The sequence below is a fragment of the Strigops habroptila genome, chromosome 1 (genome assembly GCF_004027225.2).
Source record: "Strigops habroptila isolate Jane chromosome 1, bStrHab1.2.pri, whole genome shotgun sequence".
NCBI classification, from domain to species: Eukaryota; Metazoa; Chordata; class Aves; order Psittaciformes; family Psittacidae; genus Strigops; species Strigops habroptila.
In genome coordinates, this window is record NC_044277.2 from 98717277 (window position 1) to 98744788 (window position 27512).

At 42.8% G+C, this 27512-nt stretch overlaps 3 protein-coding genes across 14 annotated transcripts in view; 2 read left to right on the forward strand and 1 right to left on the reverse strand.

Moving 5' to 3' along the window:
• ALS2CL (ALS2 C-terminal like) overlaps positions 1–3624 on the forward strand; it is a 47862-nt gene extending 44238 nt beyond the window's left edge. For 5 of the 6 annotated variants that reach the window (XM_030478674.2, XM_030478700.2, XM_030478709.2 and 2 more), the window contains exons 22-26: positions 104–146; positions 582–643; positions 739–888; positions 1890–1986; positions 2269–3412. In XM_030478674.2, coding sequence (XP_030334534.1) covers positions 104–146; positions 582–643; positions 739–888; positions 1890–1986; positions 2269–2340 — 424 coding nt within the window. In that variant the 3' untranslated portion in view covers positions 2341–3412. Of the gene's footprint in view, positions 1–103; positions 147–581; positions 644–738; positions 889–1889; positions 1987–2268 lie in introns of all 6 variants that reach the window. The other variant, XM_030478664.1, reaches the window with a different exon arrangement.
• Positions 3625–4510: 886 nt separating this feature from the next.
• Positions 4511–13657, reverse strand: JMJD4 (jumonji domain containing 4). 4 transcript variants are annotated; one of them, XM_030478774.1, is made up of 8 exons: positions 13574–13657; positions 12763–12983; positions 12377–12463; positions 11618–11783; positions 9890–10015; positions 8924–9191; positions 8097–8243; positions 4938–6404 (listed from the first exon to the last, which is right to left on the reverse strand). In XM_030478774.1, exons 2-8 carry the CDS (start codon positions 12809–12811, stop codon positions 6093–6095), a joined length of 1155 nt encoding a protein of 384 aa, XP_030334634.1. In that variant the 5' UTR covers positions 12812–12983; positions 13574–13657; the 3' UTR covers positions 4938–6092. The 4 variants fall into 4 exon arrangements, with proteins under 4 accessions (XP_030334644.1, XP_030334634.1, XP_030334617.1 ...); XM_030478757.1 differs by having other exon boundaries at positions 12377–12983; XM_030478765.1 differs by lacking the exon at positions 13574–13657 and adding an exon at positions 13337–13445 and having other exon boundaries at positions 12377–12983.
• Positions 13658–13706: 49 nt separating this feature from the next.
• Positions 13707–27512, forward strand: part of SNAP47 (synaptosome associated protein 47) — a 30109-nt gene continuing 16303 nt past the window's right edge. Inside the window, exons 1-3 of one of the 4 annotated variants that reach the window (XM_030478748.1) lie at positions 13707–13788; positions 20283–20835; positions 26782–27266. In XM_030478748.1, the coding sequence (XP_030334608.1) occupies positions 20339–20835; positions 26782–27266 (982 nt within the window). In that variant the 5' untranslated portion in view covers positions 13707–13788; positions 20283–20338. Of the gene's footprint in view, positions 13789–14422; positions 15152–16696; positions 17129–17165; positions 17446–20282; positions 20836–26781; positions 27267–27512 lie in introns of those variants that run through there. The other 3 variants (XM_030478738.1, XM_030478721.1, XM_030478731.1) reach the window with 3 other exon arrangements.

Here is a 27512-nt window from a genome sequence, read left to right on the forward strand (position 1 = left end):
TTTAGTAGCATCACCTTGAATGAGGAGATAAAAGCAATCAAAATTGACTTGGGGTGAGCACATGGAGATCGGCCTGCTAAATTTTTTCTCTGTAATCTTTCAGGCACCTCTGGCCTCTGAAAGATCTCACCCTGACAACCAACCAGGTAGGAAATAATGCTAACAGCTAGCTTTGGTGTGTTAGTGAGCTGGCATTGGGCTACATGTTGGTGCTGACTAGTGATGGAGCTTCACCTAAGTAACCACAGGGCAGAAACTGTACTTGGAAATCAGAGCTACATGGTGTACGTTGATTAGTTACGATTTGAGGCTACTATGTATTATTTTCCATGGATGGGAATGTGAGCTCTGAATAGGATTGCTTTGAAATGCTCTGCTTGGCGCTGTTTCAAAGACATCTGTGTTCAGAGTGGCACTTTAGACATCTAAGTATGTTCAAAGTGGCATTGTCTACAACAGCTTTATTTTGCCCTCTTTTATGGGCAGCAAATGTGTTTATTTTGGGTCCAGTGATGAGAAGCCATGTGGTGGTTCTCTGAGAGATGCTCTTATAGAAGCACAACTCTTTGTCTCCCTTTCAGAGGCGGTCCCTTATAAAAGACAAGTGTTTCCTGTCTGCCACAGAATGTTTGCAGAAGCTCATGTAAGTCACTGTCCATAACCTCCGACTGATAACCAGGGATTTTCTATTTTCTGGGAAATGCCATACATTTGACATGGCTGTTTTCATACTGACAGCACCACAGTGGATCCCCGGGAAAAGCTGGTGATCCTCCAGAAGACATATGAGGAGATTGAGAGCACAGTGTCCCGGGTGGTGGAGAAGGACTACAAGCTCCCCATGGATGACCTGTTGCCTCTACTGATGTATGTTGTATCCCGAGCAAAGTAAGTGTAAGCTTTTAATTTCCCAGTCCTGCTGTTATGTGATACGTTAATCGGAGAAAGAACAGCCATGTTTCCAAGCAAAGTAATTTACATTAAAAGCTAGGGTTTGTGTTTTATACATACTTTTTCCCGAGCTGTATTGGGGTTTCTGTGTGCTACTGTCTGCCAGGTGTGGTGTGATGGTGTTGGCCATGATATAAAGTGGCTAGGGGCTTCCTGAGTGTCCATCTCTTACCCTAGAGGATAATTCAGGATTGTGATGGGAAACGCGGTCTTACCTGCATCTCAGATTACAGTAGAAAATAGGAATATGAAGCCTTTGAAGGCCAATTGTTAATGCCTTCCAGGCATCATGTGTGTATCTTGCATCTTCTGTTTTCCATTCTCAATGGGGCACTGTGATCCAGTTTGAAGACTAGGCACGTCCTGAACACCGACCATCTAGTTGTTAGACTTTCCCTGTGTAGGAATGACTGTAAATGTGACACATTTCTGCCAGAGAGGCTCTCTCTGTGCTCCTTTCACTGTAACTGCAGGAACACACTTACATCCAGTAGAATGAAACTGTAGGGGTTTTTTCCTGGCAAATTTGAGTCAAAATCCCTCACTGACTTCCTGGATATGTTTGGTCTTCAAAAAAGGGCAAAGTGTTTAAACTTGGGGCCATGAAATCCAGAAGCTTCCCCTGCTGCAGTGATGTTGGATGACAGAGTTTTGTTTGCTAGGCAGCTTTCTCAACTGCAGGTGAGACAGGAAGGGAATAAGAGACTGTAAAAAATGGAGGATTTAAAATTCTCTTATGATTGAACATCTTTGCTAAGATCCAGTCTTGTTGGATACCTCAAGGACTCAGCCTCCAGAAAGTTAAGGTGATAAACAAGGAATTAGAAGTGGACTTCCAGATCCATGCCTCCTTCTCTGCATAATCTGATTTGAAATATATGCCCACAAACACCAGATGCCCACAGATTTGTTCTAGTTGTGACTTTTATTTTGCCTAGAATACAGCATCTGGGAGCTGAAATCCATCTGATCAGAGACTTGATGGACCCCACCAATCAAGGAGGACTGTACGACTTCCTGTTAACTGCCCTGGAGGTAAAAAAGTGTTTTCAGCAGTGGCAGTTGCAAACTGTCATTAGTCTGTCTTGAATAGTAGCAATACTGATATGCTATACTCTTAATTTTAGGGGGCTGCTTATATGCCTAGCACAGGAGGTTATTTTCCTTCTAGTCTAGAGAATATGCTTATCGTTCATTTGTAATGTGCCGATTTAATCCTGCCTTTGGGGGCAGTGTAGCTTCACTTTGTGTGCAAGAGACCAGATTTTGGCCCAAACTTCTAAAACTTCTTAACGGATTCCTCTGTTCCTTTCCCAGTCTTGCTATGAACACATACAGAGGATGAGGCTCCACCAAAGAGAGAACTGCCATGTGACTCACAGCTCCTGAGTTCAAGGACCTGAAGGGAGCCTCCCTGCTGCACTTTCTTGACCAAACACAGTTGGATGAGGAAGCAATCATGTCCCTACTGTTCTGTCTGCCTTTAAAAAGGGAAGAATGGTTATTTATCAGATGAGGGTTTTTTGCTGGGTTTTCTCTTGGACTAGCCGTGATTGTATAGCACCAACATACAGATGCTGTAGACTAAAAGCCTTCAATATGCAACTTCAGCTTGTGTTTGGGAATGTTTTTGCAGAAAGTGGCCAAGGTTTTTCTTTCCCTGTAGTTTTATTTCCCTTTCCTACAAATAGCAACCTGCCTTGAAACCTCATTTAATTGTTCTTTTAGACACTCTGTTTGTTTTGCACTGGTGAACTGACATAAGGGAGGTTATTTTATAGAAAGTGGTCAAATTAAACCGTAAGGAACTATTTTGGTGGGACTATTTCTGGTTGGCAGAAATGTGGCATGGAACGGCAAGGCCATCGTCATCTTCCTAAACAACCCGCTCCTGGAGTCTCCTGGAGTAAGGTGGCTTTTCCTGCATCCCTAAGAGGAAGGTTTTTCCATTCCTCTTCCTACCTATGACAAACTCAATACCTCTCCGTTGCATTGTAAAGCTGCTATTGACTAACTTCCTTGTTTTATGATACTTACAAGTGTATATTTACACTCTGCACACTCCTGTTAAATCTCAGGGATATCACACTTGCACCTTGAACATGCTAGTGCTGCTTTGTAATTCTGCAGGGGTTTGTGTGTGCTGAAAAGAAAGAACATGCATTGTTCTAGGGTAAGAAATCTCAAATCCTGGTGAGAAAAAACAAAAATCACCTGGCTTTCTGCACTGACAGAGCTGCAAAACCACTGGTTTTCTGAGATTCACAGCTTTTGCTGACAGACCACCCACTGATGCCAGTGGGGTACAAATCAGATTAGAATTGGGCTGGGTTTTATGCTGCCTTTATGAAAGGCAAACAGATATTTGGTATCCTGTTCCTATCAGACAAAAATAGTACTGTCTGAGTTGCCTGTTTAGAGCAAAAGCTCCTTTGAACTAGATTTTAACCTGCCTTTTTTTAGGTTTTTTACAGTTCGACTTTAAATTGTCCAGGTTTGTAACTTCAGGAAAACATAACAAAACTTTACAGGCAGTTTCCTCCTGTTTATCACAAGTATTATGCTTTAATAAATAGTACATAGATTACAATAGTTAATATATTGGTATGATAATATCCTAATGTATGTTTCACAGTAACTTTGTATTTAAATAAAGCTGTTTAATTTTTAAGATTCCAGGCTCGCATACTTCTTATTCTGATCTTGTTGCTGTCTTCAGGCATTTGAGAATTTACTTTCCTCTATCTTTAGAATATACATGGCTCCCTTACTGCCTTGATCATTCATGGGAATGGAGAATTTGAAGTACAAATTAGTTTCCTAATGTAATTCTAGGAGAGACTGAGTGAATAGAACTGATTTGTTCCCTGCCGAATCAGTAAGAAGGACATGGCTTAAACTTTAATATAATTTCCTGCAATTACATTACTATTTTTTTCCAACATTGTCTTGCATTAAGTCTTAGTAGGCCTTATGAAGGAGAGCTCTTACACCTCTTTGGAGCTGAAGATGCTATGGTGTAGAGACACCTCAGGTAAAGAGACAGTAAGCAGGTGTGATCCACCTTCCTTAACCTGAATGCCTCTTTAGTCACCCTATTTTCTTCCTTCCTTAACTACTTTCTACAGGGAAGAGGAATTAACTGCAGGAATGATGCCTCTTCCCTGAGAACTGCTGCCTGGATTTTTGCATTACAGCAAACTCATGCCATCCATCTAAATGAGGGTGTAGTCAGCCAGACAGCACAGTGTCTAAACGGACCCTGGGGAATTTGAGATACTAGATTCCTGGTGTAAAAGCTGGATTTGTATTTTTGCTGGTTTCACACAGCAAAGCCAAGCAGTTCCAGCTTTGCAGGATGTGAAATGAAAAGTACTGTTGATCTAAGCAAACCCTTGATAAAATTGCAGTGTTTAAAGGGGTTGGTGCCAATACCACTTGCACAGCATGCAGTGAGACGGGGGATACAAGACCAAAACCATGCTTTCCAACCATTACACTAATTATCAGCTTTAAACCATTGTTCCTCACTTCTACGAAATTTCACCTTATTCATATAAGTAAGCAAGCTCCAGCTGCCTGTCCTTGAGAATGTAAACAGACATTAAGTAACAGCTGTGAACTTTTAATTTCAGAGCTGCTTAAAACTGGCAGTTTTCCCATCTAAAGAAACCCCCTGCCAGAAGGTTGAATCACTGAGATGTAGTCCCAGCTGTTTAAAAAAAAAAAAAAAAAAAAAAGTAAGTTTGTTTTCTCCATACCGCATTTATCCATGCTCTGGGTATTGATTTTAATTTCACGTACCACTTCCTACTCAAAATGCAAAACTTCTACTAGAAAATAGGACATGCGAAATGCATGCGCATACAAACTACAGCATTATCTAGAAAACTGTGATTTTTCAACCTACTGAAGATTTTTACTATTGCACTTTCTAAACATATAATTAGTTGCTCTTACTAGTCATCTGGTTGAAAATTGAGGAAGTTCTTGAGCAGTAATTCAAGTGAGCCCTGAAGGGGCAACTAAGGTAACAGTGTGCAGCCATTTGTGCTTCTAGGCTTTCTCACCAGCCAGTTAAAAGCAAGAGGGATACTTCACTAGAAATACTCTTTGAGCCCACGGGTAGCATTCAGGTTGCAAATTGTGCTAAGTAACCATGCAGTAGTGTTATTTGGTGTGGTAACAGCATGGCTTTTTTAGGATAATACGAGGCTACTTACTTGCTTCCCTGATTAATTAAATCTCTGCTTGATAAAATACTGTGTCTTGAAATAGCATGTAGAAATGTGAGAGTACATTCAAGTTCCTTCTTTTGAGCTTGGGCAGAACACATGCTTAAATTATTAGTGGCAGGTTTGCTGTCTGCACTGATTTGCAATCAGGACTTGAGCTTCCTGATTATTATGTTAAATTTAATCCTGCAGGCCCTTGGAGCAGTATGAAGGCTGACCCTGCCCAAGACTTTCAGCTTTAGAAAGATACCACTTTACAGGACACTGTTGCAGTCAGCTCTTCCACATCCAAGGTACAGCTGTTGAGCCAGTTCAGGCTTCAATGGAATCTAACTAACTAGGGTCTCCTAAAAAAAAAAAAAAAATCAAAACCAAACCCATAAAAAAGAAAAGCTAAGCTGTACCAGGAAGCAGGACAAGTCTTACAGTAATTTAGCTGTGACCAGACAAAGCAGAGCTTAACTGCTGGAGTCTGCAGTGCAGGTTTGCCATCTGTATGCAGTACTCTCAGGAGTGGGAGTATGGTGGACCACTGCAACCTCACCCAGCGTAAGACCACTGCAACATCGGTGTTTAGTCCTGACAGACCTAAGCTTGATCCACAGAGAATTTCTGTTCCCTCTTCCCTGCAGGCATATTCACCAGCAAGGTTCAAAATACATTATTAACATGATTTAGATTTGTCCTTTATCTGAGGATTTTTCGGTTTTTTCCTGCCCAATTACTCTAGATATGCAAATGGTGTCAACTTAAAAAGCATTCAGTTGTCTTATGAATGTACTCTCTCCCCACTCTATATGAAGGCTCTCTGTACTTCAACTGCAAGAGCTATTAAACAGGGAGAAGTTAGTCTTCTACAACATTTTGCAAAAGGTTCGTTTTACAAAGAATGGAATAAATAGGAAGTTAGAGTAGTGCTGTATCTATTGCTGCTTTCAAGTGGTGGAGCAATGCCTCCGGAGGTGGAGAAAGTGACGTCAGGTCTAGTTTCTTGAAATCTTCATTAGCACTTAATGATGTTAACACCTTCACAGTCCTCTTTAAATCAAACACTGCATGGAGCATGCCCAAGGTGGAAATGGCAGCTTTTGGAGTGTTTTTTGCTGAAGCTTCGTCATCGAGGCCATTTTCCAGGACAGAAATCCTGTTCTCTGCAATAACTTTGAGGAAGTTATAGAACTCCTTGTAGTCTATACCTGTGCAAGACTTCATGATCAGCTAGGAAAGAAAAAAAAACCAAAACAACAAACCAGCACTGAAATGGAAACAACTCTGTTCTTTGCAGTAAGAATAAAAAAACATTTTATCAAGCTAGTAATGATCTGGAATCATAAGTAACTGTTTAATCATATTTTTTGTAATTCCCCAGTGGCACTAGAATTCTTTACCTTACTTGAAATGCCACTAGCCTCAAAAGCAACACTCTCTTCTTTCTAACTGGCTGTGTTATTTGAAACTCCTTCTTGAAGGATCTCAACCTACCAGCAGAAACAGCCTCAAGAAATAAGCTTTACATTTCATGCTTAAGGTTTTGGAAGTATACAACTCTGCTTAGTATAGTTAGATATCCTGAAAGCATCACTCCGCAGATGTAGAAACCTGTTGCCACCTTCACTTTAATTTTGCTTGTTTCAGATTCACTGTTTCACCATGAATGGTCTTCAAACCAGTTATTCTGCGTGGGGTCTGTATTGTCAGTTCTTCTGTTTATGTGAAAAGCCCTTATATTTTATAAAGGGGAACATAAATACTATGAAAAGGATAGATCTCCATGCTAATACTAAGCTTGATAGTTGAAGAAGAGCAGTTGAAGCATTAGTTTTCCAGACAACATCCTAACCTCCCCGACACAGCAAACAGGCACTGGCACAAGCATTTCCCTATCTTACTAAACTAATATTTGATTCCTGCCACCCAGAGGTACCTGGACAGGCTTGAGACGTGGGCTCATATAAACCACATGAAGTTCAACAAGATCAAGTGCAAGGTCCTGCACCTGGGTCAGGGCAATCCCAAGCACAAACATAGGCTGGGCAGAAACTGGACAGAGAGCAGCCCTGAAGTGAAGGACTTTGGGGTGTTGCCTGACAAGAAGCTCAACATGACCCGGCAGTGTGTGCTTGCAGCCCAGAAACCAACGGTGTCTTGAGCTAGATGACCAGCAGCGTGACCAGCAGATCAAGGGAGGAGATTATTCCCCTCTACTCCACCCTGGTGAGACCTCCCCCTGCAGTCCTGTGTGCAGCTCTGCGGCCCCCAACATAAGAAGGATGTGGAGCAACTGGAGTAAGTCCAGAGGAGGCCACAAAGATGCTCCAAGAGCTGGAGCACCTCTGCTATGGAGACAGGCTGAGCTGGGCTTGTTCAGCCTGGAGAAAAGAAGGCTCCTGGGAGACCTTAGAGCAGCTTCCATCGCCTAAAGCGGCTGACAAGAAATCTACAGAGGGACTTTCTACAAGGGCATGTGATGATATAGGACAAGGGGGAATGGCTTTAAACTGACAGAGGGGAAATTTAGATGAGATATGAGGAAGAAGTTCTTCCCTGTGAGGGTGGTGAGGCCCTGGAACAGGTTGCCCAGAGAAGCTGTGGCTGCCCCATCCCTGGCAGTGTTCAAGACCAGGGTGGATGGGGCTTGGAGCAACCTGGTCTAGTGGAAGGTGTCCTTGCCTGCGGCAGGGAGATTGGAACTAAATGAGCTTTAAGGTCCAACCCAAACCATTCTAGGGTTCTGTATTGTCCTGCAAAATGAAGTTGTCACCAGTTCCTACTTCTTGATGAAACATGTACTAATTCCAGGTATGAGGTTAAGGACTTCTACATCTTAGAGCTCTAATAAGGCAGTGCAAAGCACCTCTGAAATATATGATTCCCTAACATAGTCAGGCAGCCAGCATCACATTGTTATACCTGGCACTGTAGGTGCCAATCATCCATAGGGTCTTTCCATTCATTAATTTCCCGCTGGACAGCTGCTAATTCATCCTGTAGGAAGCACCACATTATAGCCACATTGCAGCCATTCACCCAGTTGTGGTTAATGGAAATGGTATCCTCCTGAAGGAATAATTTAAATGGTTATTAGGCTCCAGGAAGGAAAATGAGAGAAAACAGCTATATCATCACTGATGCTGCAAAATGTAAAATCATATTCCTCAGTAAGGGAAATGCTTCTTTGGCACCATTGTGCTGAAAGGCTGTCTCTTTCTAATGCCTCTGATCAACCAAATCTTGTTTCACTCTGTAAAGTGGCAAACATCTCTAGTTCCTCTGTCTGAGCATACCTTTCGAGAGCACAAATGTGGGAGAAGACAGTGGGGAGAAAGGAACATGGTTCTTAATTTTGGTTTGTAATCACGAAGACCAATTTGTTAGCGTTTTCATTATTAAATTACAATTTACAGTTAGAAACCAAGATTAACCGCCTTACCACAGGTCCATCTCATCTAGCATCCCGTTTCTCAGTGACTAGTAGCATCTAATGATAAAAAGTGTAAAGGAGGGTGCAGACAGATTCTTCAATGACCCAAGGAGCTTAGGAGTTCAGCCTTGCTTTTAGCCATCATCTTGCGTGACCACCAATAGACCTTTCCTCTGTGAATCTCTCTAAATTTTTTGCAGCCCAGTTAAACTTTTGGCATCCACAGCATACTGTGGCAACAAAGGTTTGAACTGATTCAAGCCTGCTGGCTGATGATCTCTCTGTGTGATGAAAAGGATGGTATCAGTTACCTTACCAGATTGTAAACTTGATGATGCCACCCGCTGGGGATGAAGACTATCTCCCCTGCTTCCTGCACAATCTCAACAGGGGGTTGACTTTGGTTGTAGTGAGGATAAACACTCCTGTCCTGAAGGCCAGGGGCAGTCACATCAAAGGGCAAGTTGCCGTAGCGGTCTTTCAGATACTCCTCCTGTCCTGCAGGGTACAACAGCCATTTCTTTCTCCCACATATATTGGCTGACCAGCTATAGGAACGGAAGACATCAGCATGGAATGGAGTCCTGTGGGGCAAATCAGAGGTTTAAGTGAAGACAACACTTACAAGCTGTAAGATGAATTAAAATCTCTGAGAACCAAACACACAGAAATCAACCTTTACTATGCAAACCTGATCCAAAACTGTCATCCTCTTAATTTAATTTTGATTGTTTTATATATTAAAAGGCCACTATATCTACATAGTATTGCAGCCTTTTACATCCCATGTTTCTCTATCAGTTGGTTTTGAACCTGTCCCACAAATACCTCAATGGCAAGAGATTCTGTGATGTGAACTGATGAGAATACTCTAAAGACAACTTTATCACCAACACCAGACTTAAATTTTCACCTGAAAAATATTTGACCAACTCATCAGCGCTGTTCAAGGCTGCTTCTGACTTTGCAAATCACAAGTGCCTGATGATCTCCAGGGAGATTCTGCTCTGAAACTTTATATAAGCTAGCTGATCTTGTGGGTATGATTCAGGGCTTTTTGAAGCACAAAAGAACTTTAGCTGGCTGCATAAGGACAGCTCTCACCCAGAACCATAGGAGCTGCTTGAGAAACAAGACTGGCTGAGTTCAGGTACAGCACTATACAGTAAGGCCACACTTCCTCTGCAGCATGATGCTACCCTGAAGGACAATGTGAAAACCCTCGGTAACATTAATCTTAAAAAAAGAGGATGTAAGAATGACAGAAACCACGCTGCCTTACCATGAACCTTTAGGTCCCATGTAGACAAACCGGTAATCATCCACAGCTATAGCATCCCAGTATTCATTCAGCCAGTCGGATGAGAAATATACAGGGGTTGTATAAACATCTTGTTCAGGGAAAGCTCTTAAAAAGAGAATGTGTTGGAAATGGGTCTCAGAAAAATGCAACACTGCTCTTTTTACCTCAGTTTTCAAAACACAGATGCAAAGACCAAACAGGTCTCTACCATGCCATTAATACTTAGCTGCTATCTCCTTTACGTTATTCATTGTAGTGAGTCCAGAGGAGGCCACAAAGATGCTCCAAGGGCTGGAGCTACGCTACGGAGACAGGCTCAGAGAGGTAGGCTTGATCAGCCTGAAGAGAAAGCTCCTGGGAGACCTTAGAGCAGCTTCCAGTGCATAAAGGGGCCCACAAGAAAGCGGGAGAAGGGCTTTTGGCAAGGGCAGGTAGTGACAGGACAAGGGGGAATGGCTTTAAACTGACAGAGGGGAGATTTAGATGAGATCTGAGGCAGAAGTTCTTCCCTGTGAGGGTGGTGAAGCCCTGGCACAAGTTGCCCAGAGAAGCTGTGGCTGCCCCATCCCTGGCAGTGTTCAAGGCCAGGTTGGACGGGGCTTGGAGCAACCTGGTCTAGTGGAAGGTGTCCCTGCCCATGGCAGGGGGTTGGAACTAGATGAGCTTTAAGGTGTCTTCCAACCCAAACCATTCTATGATTCTATCACAACTCCTGAGTTGTGTGTAAAATTCATGCAAAGGTGCTTTTCTGTCTCTCGGGAAAGCTGTGAAGTTTAACTTCTATTTGGGAGACTCCTAGTTATAGAAAAGACAGTTTCTAATAAACACACTATTTGTAGATGAGATGCCTGCAAGACTGGTTGTCCAACTGGTTGACAGGGTGGAGGTGTGAAGGTTAGGAGGGAAGCCAGGCTGTGGCATTTTTGACAAGTGCGCAGCCTTCTCACACAGAATATGCTGCCCCTTTCCAACCCTAGGCTGCATGTCCAGGTTTTCTGTAGCAAGCCATGAAACCGGTGTCTGGGAAAGCAGATGAACAGGGAGGCGGAGACTGACAGACTTCCTCTATTTTAAGTCCTGTCACACTCAAAAATTAAAACAAGAGCTCATCACAAGAATGTTGGATTAAGAGCAGGATATATTTAAAGAAGAAAAAAGTTGAGTGAAAAGACATAAAAGTCCTACACAGACATGAGAAACAGACAATGCATCCATCCCACAGCAGCAGGCTGGAGACAAAGTAAAGCAGAACAGTGGGAAGAGAACTTTTAATGATTGGGAAAGTGAGCAGAAAAGAAAATGAATAATAAAGGACTATAACTCACACATGCTCACTGAAACTTTTTTTCTAACACAGTTAGAAATGTCCCACTTCTTTTAAGAAGTAAGGTTTGCACTGTAGTCAAACAAAAGCCAAATGCTCCAACCGCATGGTTTCCACAGGGATAACATAGTCATTTAAAATGTAGATGAAAAGCAAAGTGCTCAAGAATGTCAGCCTCTTCCGGAAACAATGACCTGTTTAAGGACCTTGTCACGTGAAATCCCCAAGAACAGTGCAGCATAAGGCAGATATTTTGGTGGGCAGGCTCTAACAAACAGCACTGGTGGCATTTAAATGCTCAGGCACAGGAAGATGAGCACTAAGGCTCTGTGGCAGCTCTTTGCTGTGTGTGGCATGCAGGGTTTTCCACAGCACTCTCTTACCTGCTCAGGTGCCAGTCCTTTAGATAAAGACACCCTCGGGATGAACAGTAGTCATTTTTAATGTACTCTTTCCAGTACTTGATATACTCCTTGAAGGGGAGCTGCTCCTTCGGGTTAGAATTGTACTCCTTGACATCACAGTTGGCAACAGGTACTACAGCCTCTCCTGAAATATAAACTACTTCAGCCCAGGTGGGGACAGTTTCTATGATGCTAAAACTGAGCTTGCTTAACCTTATCAACTGCAGAGGCCTCAAATTTCTGGGCCCTGTAACGCAATGCTAAGTACAGTACAAATACATAAAGCCTAGCTCTCACTCCCAACACCATCATTCTAGACAAACATGATTCATACCAGAAGTTAGTTATTTAATGTGACCTGAATTTTCCTCTTAAACTACATTAGGATTGGGGTATTTATTCCTATTAAATATACTAATATTTTACTGTCTGAAGAGATATTTCACTGTAACTGCAGAATATTTTCCCCTTTCTGAGGAAAGCTCCTCTGGTTAATGTTAAGCAGGTGTATAAATTGATATGTTTAAATTATACAACACTTTATTTCATTGTGCGAATAAATTTGAGATTGAAATCTGCAAAACATAAAGTATGATTAAGTATAGAAAATGAATGTATTAACTTAGAAAAAAGTTTGAAGAATTTCTAGGTTTTGTCTAGCTGTTCTATTCCTAAAATTAAAAATAAGCTGTGTCATTTAGCATGATTTTATTAGGTATTAAAAATACCCTGACTTACCAAACTTCTGCAGCAGATAATCAAAGTTAGGCTTTCCATCCCAAGTCACCCAGCTTCTCCTGCTGCCCCAGTCTTCAGTGAATTTAGCTGAGAAAATACAGGGATGGTTGGGAATCAAATAATCCCGGAAAAAGTCTGAGTAAGTGAATGATTCTACTTTTTCAATAAAGTCAATGTGTCCTCCGGGGAGGCAGAATGCACCCTGAGATGAACTACTGTAGTCACGAAAAAAGGCAGTGGAACAGGCAAATGTTGCCCTGTCCATGCAGGCTGGATATCCCTCCTGGCTTAGCCAAGACAGCTTTGAACAGATGCTATCCTGTTACGCTACAGCAAAAATCCTCCTTTAAAACGTGGCTTGAGTCTTTAAATCCATGAAAACTCACAGCAAAATATAAACGGCCAGAGGTAAAACGAGAAGTCATGCAGGACCATCCCAGCATGTTTGGCTAATTAGGATCTTTCATAGTTTATAAAGTTTTAATGCCGGTGGGATATTCAACAAGAAAGTCACCCTATGGATGGTGAAGATGTCGCTTTTCCCTCATCACCTTCTTGCCAGGGTGACCACGCTTTCTGGGGATACCCAGAAAAGGCCGGTTCCTTCCTGTAACAACAGAAACATTACTTTCAGCGGGACATCCCTGCTAAATGAATTAACTGCATTTATGCACGGGAGGGAGTGGAGGGAAGGAAACACCTTAAACACCTGGGGCACTGGGAAACCACTGCAGCCCAGTGACACTACTGAGGCTCACCCTTTTGTCAGAAGGTGTAAGCTCTGGCACGCCCCACCCTCCCGAGACTTTTCTCTATGGTCCAGGCAGGAATTATAGATTTAAAAAACAACAACAAAAAAGGTAAATAATAGCGAATAATAGGGAGGTGTCCAGGAAGGCAGGGGGAAACGGAGCACAGAGCGGAAGGGAGGAGGCCTAAGGGCAAATAATGCCATATAACCTGCAGGGATAAGCTTCAGGAGCGGGGTGACACCGAGGGTGAAGGGGAAGAGGAGACCCGCGTGGCCAGGGGGGTGAAATGGGGCCGCCATGAGGCGGTTCCTCCTCACGGAGCTCCAGGAAGGGGACCCGGACCCCACAGAGCGTCGCACACGCCATCCCCGCGTTGGGCTCCCGGTCCGCCCGCGTAGCCCGCGTCCTGCAGAAGCTGAGAGGACACCGGGGGACGGATACTCACCCCCAGCCCCCGCGGGACAGCACCCCGGGGCGAGCAGCGGAGGGGACAGGCTCCCGCGGGCGCTCACGGAACCTCGGCGCTCGGCGGGCGGGGCCCGGGGGGGGGTGAGAAGGGGAGAGCACCGGCGCGCGGCTCAGCCAATAGTAGCTGGCGGTGGGCGCAGGCGCAGAGTGTCGATGCGGGGGTCGCCGGCTGGCTGCGCCGCTCTGAGGGAGGTAGGTGCGCGGCCGGCCCGGCGCCGGGGGCCCTGATGGGGGGTCGGAGGAAAGGGGGAGGCTGGTCGTGTCTGAGTAAGGGTGTAGGAAGAGCGGTTTGGTCTAAGCCTGAGAGGAGGGTGAAGATGGAGAGGTCGGGGGTTGGCCTAGGAGAAGGGTTTGGGGGTCTGGCTGAGAGCGGAGGGCGTGTTGTGGGAACGGAGGTTTGGGTAGCTGGCTGACAGGTAGGGGAAGGATAGATAACAAGGGGGGAAGTGGGTCTGGCCTTGAGGAGGTGTGTGGGGTTGTCTTAGACCTGTGGTGGAGGTGAGGATTGCAGTTGAGCCTGGCCTAGCAGTGAAGGAGAGAAGAGGATTTTGGGTGTCTGACCTACGGTTTTTGCTAGGAGGACTAGGGAAAGAGTGGTGTCTCTTCTGATATTAGGAAAAGGACAGGGACTGGGGAAAGATCTGGTTGTGTTTGGGGTGAGGAGGAGGAAGGCTATCTTTGTACTTGGGAAAAAGGAAGAGAAAGGGATGGAAATTTTTTCAGGAAGGGGGGAGTTCTATCTTGGGGTAAGGAAATAGTGAATCTTGGGGTTGGCATTAGGGAAGAAGAAGGGAGTGAGAGAAGGGGTGCAGAAGTGGGGTAGGGCAGTGAGATTTGGAATGTGTAGATACGTCTGTATTTTGGGTTGGAGAGGTTGAGACAGGGTTGAAATTAAAAAGAAGGTTGATGAAGTTTAACCTGGATGCTGTGAAAAGCTGATGTGGGTTAAAGGATGGGAACTGAGGCAGTCCTGTCCTTAAATGTGTTTGGAAGTGGTGGATGGTCTGTGAAGTTGCTTTGTGTCAGAAGTGGGGTGGGATCAAAATGGCTTTTCCACAGAAAGATGGAAACATGTTGATGTGGAGAAGCCCCTCAGACTAGAGCTGGTCTTTAGTGGGGATCTGTTGATCTTTGCAAATGAGGGGAGCTGAGTTCCTCTGTGTGCCATAGGAGAGATACTGTGTGTCTTTGCCTGCTGCACCTCTTGGAGGGTCATCCCTGAGTACTGTGTGTCTTGTAGCATCATTTGGAGAAATGTAGAGTTAGAAACCTGGTGAAACGGTGTCTCAGGTCCTTAGTTATAAAAGAGGGGGAGAATCACAGATTCCTAGAATCCCAGGTTGGAAGGGACCTCAACCTTTCTAGGCAAAGCATGACCTAGGCTAGATGTCCCAGCACCCTGTCCAGCCTAATCTTAACAGTGTCCAATGCTGTGGAGTCCACTACTTCCTTGAGGAGACTATTCCAGTGGCTGATTGTTCTCATTGTGTGCATCTGGGGTAATTAGCAATGCTTACATTTCATTGAATGATCTCAAAACACTTCACAAGAGAGGGTGAGTCATCTCCTTTTTATAGAAGCAGCCACTGAGTATATGTTAGCTAAAGAATTTCTACAGTGTTGTGGTGATGCTGCCGGAAATGTAATCCTCATCTCTATGCTGCTAATCCCAGTTCTTGTGCCGCATTGCTGCATGTAGCTGTGTGGTGCTGCACTCAGTTTGGGGGGGCACATGTGTTACAAAGACAAAGTGTTTGCTAAAAAAGGGGTGGATAGTGTTTTGATGTTGGGGAACCCAAGTTGGGAGAGACTACATGTGTCATCTGGTCTGTAGACACGCATGTAGGCAAACATATGTTTCTTTAAAAAATATGAAAGACATTATTGTGAAGTCACTTCTGTGTCTCCTTCACTGCATAAAGGGAAGCAGTTGAAGGACTGTCACCCTGTCAGGTTTATAAACCTATTGTTGACTGTATTTACATATACTTGAAAGCCATTTGTTTATTTCATTTTCATTTTTCCTACCAACCTAGTCCTTTACATGGTATTCTGAAGGACTGAATTGACTCATGTTTTTGGTATTCTATTTAGTTTGTTTGGAGGTTTTTTTTTTTTTTTTTCCTGATGGGAATACTGGAATGGTATGTTTTACTGCAGATAAGGCTTTTTTCTGTATGTTTTACAAAGGTATGAATATTGTGTCTTGTTATACGTGGAACTTTTAGCCATGTTAGTAGGAATAGAATGGGAGTTGACATAATGCTGAACCTCAAGTGGAGGGGTTAAAACAAAGTCATGGGAGGAGGAGAGATTCTGAATTTCAGGTAATCATACAATCATAGAATCACAGAATGGTTTGTTTTGGATGGGACCTTAAAGCTTATCTAGTTCCAACCCCCCTGCTATGGACAGAGGCACCTTCCATGGACCAGGTTGCTCCAAGCTCTGTCTAACCTGGCTGTGAACACTGCCAGGGATGGGGCAGCCACAGCTTCTCTGGGCAACCTGTGCCAGTACCTCAGCGCCCTCATAGTAAAAAAACCTTCTTCCTTATATCTTATCTAAACCTACCAACTTTCACTTTAAAGCTGTTCAAACAGTTCCTTGTAGTAAACCAGCTGTGCAAGTGGTAGAAGGCCTCTAGCTAAGCATTTCTGAAATGCGATTGTCAAAACTTTAGGAAATATGAGGGAAAAAGATCCTTCATTTGAAGAACAGTAGTTGAGCTGTTTAATCGATAATGATGAGCTCGCCGTTTACATCAGAGATGATGTTGGTGTATTTAACATTGCTTTTAATTTCACGGCTGAAGTATGATGAGGTGTCCTCCATTTAGGTGCTGTTAGAGCTAACAAGAGACAAAGTTTTGTTTTATAAAAGGCAAAGTGCTGGCAGTAGATGAGGCTGAGACGTTTCTTTGATATTGACTCAAGGAGAATAGAGTTACAAAAGTAACAGGATGATGTTTTTTAGCAGCTTTGAAACCATCATCACAGGTTAATAGCCTTTGGAGAAGGATGTGACACAATGTATAAGTGTGTTGTATACTTTGTATACAACAAAGTATATGTAATACCTACACTACATGGGGAAGTGCACATTTAATGCTTGTCTAGAGCTAACTTAAAATGGTTGTGACTGTTCCTTCTTTAGTTTAACACTAGTGAAATTTCTCATGTGTTTTAATCCAACTGTTTGAAGTCAATTTTTATTTATTAAATTATAGTATGGTGTTGAATGTTCATAAATGATAGCTGTGTTCTGTACTCTTGATGACTCTTCATTGGTGAATAAAATCAATCTTGGTTATCCTTGTGTACCTCTATATTTCTGCAAGGTATAAATTTCTTCTCTGTGAGAGAGAGAGAAGGAAAAAAAAAAAGTGCAGGTCTGAGAGTAATGAAAGCGTCATTACATTGGGGAAAAAATGTGCTGGAACAGGAAATGTATTTAATTACCAAATGGGTTTTTGCTTGGAAATTCTGGCCTTGGGCACAGAGAGGACCTGACTGTCAGGCAAAGCTGTCAAGTGAGTCAAAAGTCATAAGACCTCACGCACGTGCACGTACACAGGTGAAGTGACTGCTTCGTTTCCTCTCCTGACTTGGAGGAGTTGCTTTACTCTTGGATCCAAGGTTAAATATACATTCTCTATTATTTATGTATTTTTCTTTTTGGTAACGGGCATAGTAGGATGTTTGCTGTAGCTTCTGGGCTTTTTACCTGCTCTTTTGGATTTTGAAGAGAAAGAAATACTGAGGAAAAAATTCTAACTACGAATGGACAGTTCTGTAAAGGCAGCAGCCCACAAAAGGCTGCCTGAGAGTTCTGCGTCTACAGATAGAGGTAAGGATCTTGAGGTATAGTTTATGAAGGTCTTGTTTTTTGGGTTTTTTTTTTTTTCTTAGTAGCACAGTTGTGAGACTGCATCAGATACTGATATTTTCACAGCCTTAATGGTAGAGTTGGCTTTAGAGGAAAAATGCTGTCTTGAGGGGGGCATTAGTGGTGGTCATACAGAGTTTGTAGACTGCTTAGCATGTGTAAATGAGCTCTAGGCTGAGATTTTACAAAACTTGCAGTCATTTGGTTATTTACAGTTTCTCCTTGTCTCCCTAGTAGTCTGTGCCAGGTTGAAGGTGGCTGTTGCTGTTAGCAAGGTCTAGGAGTTGTTTTGCAGATGACATTAAGTTCTGTGGGTGCCTGTCCCAGCAGCGAGTGTTGGGAAACCTGCATCTGGTTCCAGGTTTCCCTTGTGATCTTCTGCAAGGCATATAATCTTCCAGTGTCTTGGTTTCATCATTATTTATAAACTAATATCTCAGAGCAACAGCTTGTTTTGAGCAGCATGTTGATATTTATTGAGCTTTTCAGAAACTGGTGTAAGTAGCAAAGACTTGTGCAGGGTAGAGGAAGAGGATGTCACTACTTCATAGGGGCTGGGATTTGCTGCTTTTCTGAATGTTTTGATAAATTGGGAGTCTGCCGATTCATTTTAATTTTTGATGACGTCTGAAGAAGAAGTTCTTCCCTGTGAGGATGGTGAAGCCCTGGCAGAAGTTGCCCAGGGAAGCTCTGGCTGCCCCATCCCTGGCAGTGCTCAAGGCCAGGTTGGACGGGGCTTGGAGCAACCTGGTCTAGTGGAAGGTTCCCCTGCCTGTGTGGGTGGGGGGCAGGTGGAGGATAGGGTGAGGTTCTAGGTGATCTTTAAGGTCTCTTCCAACCCAACCCATTCTATGATTGTATGATTTAAGGGATATTACTGATACAGCAGCCTGAAAGCACTAGGGGATCTTCAGTGTGTGCTACTGGAATTCACACCAGTACTACCTGAAAAAGGTCTATTAGCTTTTTCATTTGTATGAGGATTCCTAGACATTTCTCTAAGGAGAACAGATCGTACTGAAGTCAAAAGGTGTAATTAGTGTCAGTGTCAACCAAACACTGGTTTGTTGTGGAGGTCTAACTTATTTATTGCACCATACAAGTAGCAGAACATCTTGAGATAATGTAATAGTACTAATTTGTAAATTGTGCTATCATACATCAAAGGTTTTGAGAAGATAATGAAAATATGTGTAATTACCATTACATAATGGGTGTTCACAAAGTAGTTGCAGAACATAATTGGTCTTTGGTGTTCATTCTGAAAATGATAGCAACATGAAGGATAAGTTACAGGAAACAGTCTGACCCTTGGGTATGAGGACCTTCTTTGGGCTTGTGAAGAGATACTAGCCCTGACATATTTCATTGAATTTACTATTCCAAATTTGAGATTGTTTTGATGTGAGCAAACCAGGCCTGAGGCATATGACAGCTGTTTGTTTTCTTGCTGGGATTACAGATAGCAGTGAGCAAGTATTATAGGATTAATACTATGTCATCAAATAGCATCATGGGCTCCCAGGAGAACGCAGCCTGTCACAGAGGTGCAATGAAATCACCAGTTCCCTGAACACCGTGTTCTTTCACGCTGAGTGAACAGTAAGTTCTGCTGCTGCTTGGTCCACTGCCACCTGTATGGAGTTGCTCTGCATACGAGGCCAGCAGCACCTCCTCCGATAAATACATCTGATGTTTCTTTCGTCTTAACTTCCACTTGGGTTAGTCAGGGTTTTCCCAGCAGTGCTGCTAAGCTGTTTACAATTCTTCCCAAACTCCTGCTTCCAAACATCTTTAGTAGTAACTAAGCAGCAATGAATATTTCACAGAACAAATACGACAGATTTGAGGTGTTTATTTTGGCTATGTTGTATTAGAACCAGAAGTTCTAATATCCATTTGAGTTTTGTAATGTAGATATTTTGGCAGGTCTCTCCTGAGACCAAGAGTGATGGTCTGAGGTAGTGATGATGTTTGAAGAATATTTATCCATTTGTGGCTGGGTGTTTCTGTTCTTTGATGGTTGTGAGTTTTGGTCTTGGTGATTTTGGTTTCACCTGCACTGTTTGATGTGTTCTTAACATACCTGGATGTTGAGATATTGGCATGGAAGGGGAAGGACCAGTTATTTCTTGTGATTGCTGTAGATATGTATCAGTGAACTTGCATTTTGGTGTGTTGTGGATTTTCTTCAGTACCTATTGGTCTATGGGAAGCTGATGTTGTGGTAGGGAATGGAAAAATTTTTACATGGTCAATTTTAGGGAAAAATGCATATGTGGAAGACTCACAAAAGTTAGCAAAAGTTTTCCAGAATTCTGTTTTTGGTAGGTTTCTGTCCACCCAAAAATATGAACATATGCATGTGAACATATAAGACTAATCAAATTATAAAGAATCTCCGCTAACCAAGACAGCACAGCACTTATTAAATACCGATGACATTAATGCAACAGTCATTTGAAGTTTGTGCTGTTGTAAATCATGTGCTGATACATGGTGAGAACATTAAAAAACAGAGGGGCTGTGCCGTTACAGAATTGGCAGTAATATTGACAGTCCTGTTTAGAAAGGCTGAGCCTTTCTGAATGAAATACCCTGGTGGTTAGAAGTGGTTACCAAATTTTGTAACCCATCCACAGCTATTTCCAACTCTAGAAGGTATGTACCTGAAAGGTTACTGGGGAAGTGCTGGAAGCCAGCTCTGGATGGGATTAATTATTTATGAGTGTGTTTTAATATCAGTTTTTATAAGTAGCTAAGGATTCTTGCTTTATTTCCTTTCTCTTTTATGCTAGTTTCTCCTTCTGACTTTGAGAGCATTGCTCTTGAAGGGGACCTGAACGGCGAGCTGATGAACGAAGACATACGTATCCATAGCTGGCCTTGTTCTTACTACTTAGACACCAGCAAACAATGGGTCTCTGGCAGACTCTCACTGACTCCTGTTGCAATCAGATTTACAGCTGACAAGACTGGGGAGCTTTTGGTCAACTTCCATCTTTCTAGTATCAGTGAGATCAAGAAGGAATCTTCAAATTTAATCTTCAGCTCCCTTACCATCTTAGAGAAGAACACCAAGCACTGGTTTAGTTCTCTGCAGCCCAACAGAAATGTGGTATTCAACATCCTTGAGCACTTCTGGAGGGAGCAGTTACTATCAAGCCAAGGCGCAGGAGCGGAAGCAGCAGCTTTGCAGACAACAAAGGGAAAAGAACTGACCGGATTATTGACTGGCTCACAGAAACGACTGGAGGACACAGCAAAAGTGCTGCATTACCAGGGCGAGCAGTTTGATAACATCATGAGAGGACTCAACAAGATCGAAGGGGATATGGATGTAGCAGACAGGTATGATAATGGAGCATTTTCTGAGCTAAGCAGTGGTTGTGGTATTACATTGCTTATGCCTGAATTTTATGGGGCAGATCCATGGAGGTCTTTAGAATCCTAGAATGGTTTGGGTTGGAAGGGACTTTAAAGCTCATCTAGTTCCAACCTCCCCACCATGGGCAGGGACACCTTCCACTAGACCAGGTTGCTCCAAGCCCCATCCAGCCTGGCCTTGAACACTGCCGGGGATGGGGCAGCCACAGCTTCTCTGGGCAACCTGTGCCAGGGCCTCAGCACCCTCACAGGGAAGAACGTCTTCCTCACATCTCATCTAAATCTCCCCTCTGTCAGTTTAAAGCCATTCCCCCTTGTCTTGTCCCTACCTGCCCTTGCCAAAAGCCCTTCTCCAGCTTTCTTGTGGGCCCCTTTATGCACTGGAAGCTGCTCTAAGGTGTCCCTGGAGCCTTCTCCTCTGCAGGCTGAACAACCCCATCTCTCTCAGCCTGTCTCAATAGGAGAGGTGCCTCGCCCTCTGGTTATTTTCGTGGCCTCAGTACTCGCTCAAACAGGTCCATGTCCTTATATTGGGAAACTAAACTGTTGATTTTCCCTGAAAGTTCAAGCCCACTAGATCCACTAGTCTTTTGTGGATCTAGTTCTTGTTATGTTTCTGTATTTCTGTCCTCCTTTCTGTGTGACATTTTTTTCACCTTGGTTAAGTTGTCTGTACATATATACCTGTCCTCTCTTTCAAATAACTTTTCAAGCCCTTACAAGTTTCAGCCACAACTGGCAGAAATGGTAGAGATCTCCAAAATATGAACAATGTATAAGTCCTGGGAGAATAGGCAACATTAGGGGAAATAGGTGACAATTTATGTCCCCACAGAAGGATAAGGTATGGCATTGGCATTTTTATTAGATATCCTGGAATATGCATAAATGAAAAATACTGGGAGTTGGCTTTGGTTAATTTTGCCAGTCCTGGAGCAGCCTGTTTTGCTGTTCCACAGCAAACACAACCACAGTTCTGCTTTTCTGGTTCTTCTCAAAGGAAACGTTGAATATAGCAGGTGAGCGGCTGACGTGGAGACAATTTCCGAGAGTTATTGGGAGACAGCTGCCAATTAATCTTTAAGTAGATTGTACTCCTTTCTCTCTGCATGAAAGTCAGCTCTTGAGGCTGCTTTTTTCATGCAGTGGGTAGTTGAGGGCTTTATACTTGTCCTTTTCCTTCACAAGAACTTCCCAGCTATAGATAGCAGTGAGTATTGGGTCTGGTGCAGATGTAGTCAAGGAAATAGCTGTAGAAACAGTGCTCCCTCATTTGTGATATAAAACTGCACTACTTTTAACCTTACATGGAATACTCTCTCTCTGCCTTTAGGTCTAGATGGAATAAACGTTTTGAGGAAAAATGAGCAGTATTGAGCTGCACTGAAGTGCTTTGTCTGCAGAGTGGGGTGATGCAAGAACTGGAGAGACAGTACCAGACTATTTGTAGTAATCTCAATTGAGCACTTAAGCCAGTGTATTCATTAAACTTAGTCACTTAAGTGCTGCGTTTAGGCAACTGAAATAAGAGATTTGGAGCACATTTGAGATGTGGCTTAACTTTAGGTTTTGCAGAACTCAATGTGAATATTAAATGGTTGGTGTCTTGATCAGAATATCATGACTTCAGTTCACCTTGAATGTTAATCATTATTCCGTGTTATTTTGTATGCTGCAGGTTTGATTCGATAGCAGTCCAAAATAGACAGTAAGGTTGAGAGTAGTATTGTAATATTTGAAGATACATAGCTATGAGTGGTTTTGTAAAAGCTCTGACAGCTGCATGAAAAACAAATGCAATATAGTTCAAACCAGTTGTTTTTGGAAGAAGCATCTGTTTTTAGACAGATATCATGTCTAAAAGAAAGTGTTGATTTCACAATGGTTCTGGTGATATTCTGCATACCCTTTAATGAAAAGCCAAGATAATTGGAAGCTTCAGCAATAGCTTTTAAAGTTCTGTAGCAATAAACAATGAGTAGGAAAATAAATACCTGCTCATTGTTTTTGGAAGAGAGTTTTGTTTTGGATTAAGATGCACTGGGAGGTATTATTTGTCCTCATGAATCTGACGAGCTAGATGCTTTGATTTAAAAATGGAAAAATAAAGGAAGGCATTGACCGAATGTTGGCTATTTTATCTACGGTACAAAGAGGTTGGCCAGCTTGCAGGATAAAATGCAGCCCAGAATCCATTAGCGAAACTGTTTTAATCACCCTGTGCTTTTCTAACACTTAGTTTTCTGGTGTAGTTTGTGTGTAGTTTTTCTCATGAAGCTGCTTCTCAGCCCAAAGTTTTCTCTTAAACTGATGACATCTTTCTTCATGTCCTTAACCACTGTAGGAAATAGGGAAGACCATGAAGCTCATTTGATTGTTACATATTAGGTAATTCAGACTATTAACATAAATGGGCTCATGTCTGTAAGGCTCTTTGACTATTGCATTCTTTAGAAGCTTGATGAGAAGTAACTGCATGGATAATACCATACAGGACTATCTTCCATGTGTGGCAGATTCTGTGCAGAAGGAAACTTTGGTAACAAACTTCTGTACCTGCTAGTTCAACAACAGCAGTTTGATGGTGTTGTCTTTCATAAGAAGAACCAGGCCCCTTTATCTCCTTTCATATGTTTAAAACTTTGATTAACTTTATCTTGCCTGTATGTGTGGGCTTTTTTGGATTATTAATTCTGTTCTTGTGTATGCCTTGGTGTATACAGCTGCTGTCAGTGGGCCTGTGTTCAGATAAGCAGAGCTGAATGTGACGTTCTAGCAGATGTTCAAAGACCAAAGATAAACAGAAACCCAGATTCACTGGTTCTTTTTAATATATTGCTATTAGATGACAAGGTACTTTGGTTGCAAATTTTCATTTGTATATATAGACCGGTCATATAGTTTGTTGATACAGAGGTGTGACTCCTCCATGGAAGGCCAGAGAAGTTGGCTGGAGCCTTTGTTAGGGCTGTGCAGCAGAAAAGTCTTGACTGTAAATCAGGCATCACACAGCCGGGATGTCAGTCCCTGTGGAAAGAGGGGAGGAGGCAGGAGAGTGAAGGGATGAAGTGATAAAAATTAAGGCTCAAAGCTATCCAGAATAAGTTACCACAATGTAAACGGAGGTTTAGACTTGTCATGTTGCAGCTGCTTTTCAGAAAGTCCGTGAACACACATTTTTTTCTCATGGTGAATGTGATGAAGTGAACCCATATTGCTGTAGGAATTTAATGACTTTTCATAGGTTAAGACATAGGCATAAGCTGTCACTGCCCTGGAGTAGCTTTTTGTAACTCTTTCATGCATTTAAGAGGACAGAAAAAGTGCTTTGTGTTCTGTAGAAATGAGATCAGGTCGTTTGTCTCTGCGTAGTTACAGCAGGTAGGTTAGAGCATAGCTTTGAATTTGGAAGATGATGTGTGCTAGTAGAGCCTGGGACTTTTTCAGTCATTCTCTGTGTTAAACTTAAGTTGAACCTCATAGTTTCAGAATTCATCCTTAAATCTATGAACTATGACATTTCAAGTTCTGTTACTGTAGAACATTTTACATCTCCTTTGGTCTGTCTTCCCTACCCCTTACCCCCTTTTTTAAGGAGTGTCACAGCATTTCCAGAGGGCAGTGGTGAGCTCCAGAACTGTTACTCATATTGCATTCTATCTACAGAAGTATCTGATGTTCATGCTTTAGCTGGGAGTAGATTCTTGGAACAATTCATTCTGCCTCTGCTATTCAAGAATTCAGAGGTTGACTCCTAGTATGACTTTTTCTACTTTTCCTAGCAGATGAATTTCTTTAAGTAGGTCTGTTTTGAAGCTGGTGCAGAGCTTTGATGGCTAGTAAATAAAGCGTATTCAGTCAGAGCTTCCTCTTTCAGATTAGACTTTGTCTGCAGCCAAATTAAACAGGATTTTAAAATTGCAAAGTCTTCTGTGTGTAGGCACACTCTGATTCTCATGGAAAATAAATCGCTACAAAAAGGATCTTGAGAGCAGCACTGTTGTGATGCATATTTGATCAGGGAGTACCTTTCTAGAATAAACTTAAAAGTAAATTAAATCAAGCTGGCTCTGCAAAATAGCAGTAAAGCAGTAGTAGTTTGTATTTTGGTCTCATAAGCCTTGCATCTCTAGGATTTAAGTTAGTAAATAGTCTTTTGTAGTAAGATGATCGTTTTTCATTAAAGATCTTATTACATGTAGGCTGGCTTCATTAGAAGCATCTGCTACAACTGTCATGCCAGTGGCACATGCCTGATCACTGGATAGTCTTTAAGGTATTAATGGGGATGCAGGAACACACAATTCTGATCTGGATTGAACTTCCTTAGAGCTAATTTTTTTTTGGTTGATTTAAACATAACCTCTTCCCTCCCATTAGTTGAGAATTCATTTGTGCCTCCAGAGACTGCTTTCCTGTCCTGCTCAGTGGCTGAGGAATGGACTGAGAAATCTCCATTTAAAACATCCTGATCAGGCTAATTGTCTGCAGGCTAGTTTGGTTTGTGGTATGCTTCCAGCCAGCTCACTGCTGTTTTCCAATGGTAGCAGGGTAGGGTTTGGGCAGTCAGTGATTCCCAGAGGGTTGATTTGCCTCTTACTATGCCAGCCTGGAACTGGAGATGAGCTACTTTGGCTCAGATGTGAGGTGCGTGCCAGAGGCTGCTGGTGGATGAGAGAGGGAGTGGCTGGTTGCATTGTAGGAGGGAAAGGGGGATACGAACTTTTTGTTAGCTGTGTGTGGAGATGTAGTTGGGCCCAAAATTTCTTTCCAGCCATTGAAACAGAGTCATCCTAAAATACAGGGTCGTCTGCTAGCACGATGGGTTTGGGTGATAGGCAGGGGATGAGAGGACAGTGAGAGAAATGGAGCATCATAGGTGCTGACTGTGGTTCTGCCACCAACTCCTGTCTAGACCTGTAGAAGGATGATAATAAACAGGAGCACAACACGTGAAAAATCAAACCAAAACCATCCCCTTTCCTCTTATTCCCCCCCCCCTTTTCTTTTTTTTTTTTTTTGTTTTTGGTGGAAAGAGTAGTGGTCAGGCTTAGACCCAAAGATCTGTGATCATGATCCTTTCTTGGGAGAGGACCCAGAAAAGGGGAATGGGCTATGCTGATAAAAAAAGACAACAGGAGGATTGTGTCTTCTATGTCGTTGATTCTTCCTAACAGTATTACATCTTTTTTGCTTGCAGCTGGTAAACTTGGGTGCCTGCTTAGGTGCATGTTCTTGCTTAGGAATTAGGGGCTTGACTCCTGTGTTATTTCTGTCTATAGAGTGGTCTTCCTGGGGAGCAGTTGCTTAATTGCTCCATAAAGTCAGTCCGGTTACCTTTAAACTAAGGCACCAGTTTGCCAGCAAGAAGGCCTGTGTCCTTCAGGAGCTACACCAACACTGATGCTGAGGCAGACTCTGGATGCCTGTGGCAGTCTCTGCTGGGCTTTTCAGCCTCAACCTTGCACTCTTAGTGTTTTAATGGGAATTTGGGATTGGGGGCAAAGCAAAAGGTGGCATCAAACTATGGGCTCTGATATAAAGGAGCAGAAAAGGGCAATGGTGCAGATGGCCAAGTGTGGAAATACTGAGGTAAATGGCAGTGTTAGCTGAAGAACAGGTGGGTGTAAATTGGCCTGAATAAATCCAGTTGAAAGTTGGATTTCTTGCATCAGAACAGTGAGATTCTGGGTCCCCTTTCCAGTGTGTTAGCAAATGAAGGAAAGCTGTTTTTTAAAACAGATGGATCCTGATAAGCTGTGAATAGGTTTGAGGAACAAAACAAGAGGGCTGAATTCAGTAAATCTTTTTCTCAGAAATCTTTGTCTGTGGTAATTTGCCTTGAACTGGAGGGGTAGCACAACCTCCCTACTGGCTTTGACTTTGCTAACACTCTCTTTTCTCTGCTAGGTTGTTGACTGAGCTCGAATCTCCTTCTTGGTGGCCGTTTAGCAGCAAGCTCTGGAAAGCACCATTGGAAACCAAGCCAAAGGAAACTGCCACAGTTTCCGATTCGAAGAACCAGGAAGGAATCATAATTAGAATTCCAGTTATTATCACCCACAGAACAGACTCAAATGTCAAGCCAGGAAAACTCACGCTCTTTGCTTCTGGCCTGGAAATCAGTGACTGCAATTCTCAGGTCATTCACCGTTTTGAATCAAAGGATGTAGATGATATCAGAGTTCATACGCCATATGAAATCAGCGTCCGTCAGAGATTTATCGGGAAGCCAGACACCTCTTACCGGCTTTTGTCAGCAAAGATGCCAGAAGTAATCCCCATCTTGGAGATGCAATTTAGCAAGAAGATACAGTTTTTAGAAGATGCCCTAGGTTTTGCTGGTGCCAGGAAGTCTCCTCAGGTGGATTTGGGGACCTCCATTTGGCAAGCAGGTATGTGACAAAGCAATCCATGTAGAAGAGTAACACTAGCACCAAAAATTTCCAGGTGGTTTTCAAACTCAGAAGTGTATAATAGTTACAAGGCAAATCCTCTTTCCCTTGCCCCAGTGTGAGTCTATGTTGATGATAAAATGCAAGAAATAACTGGTAGGTGACCTTAGACCCTATTGCCAAGAGGGAGAGGGCAGAAATGACTGAAATGTGTGGCCCTGCCTTAGTCTAGTTGGATTTTCTTTC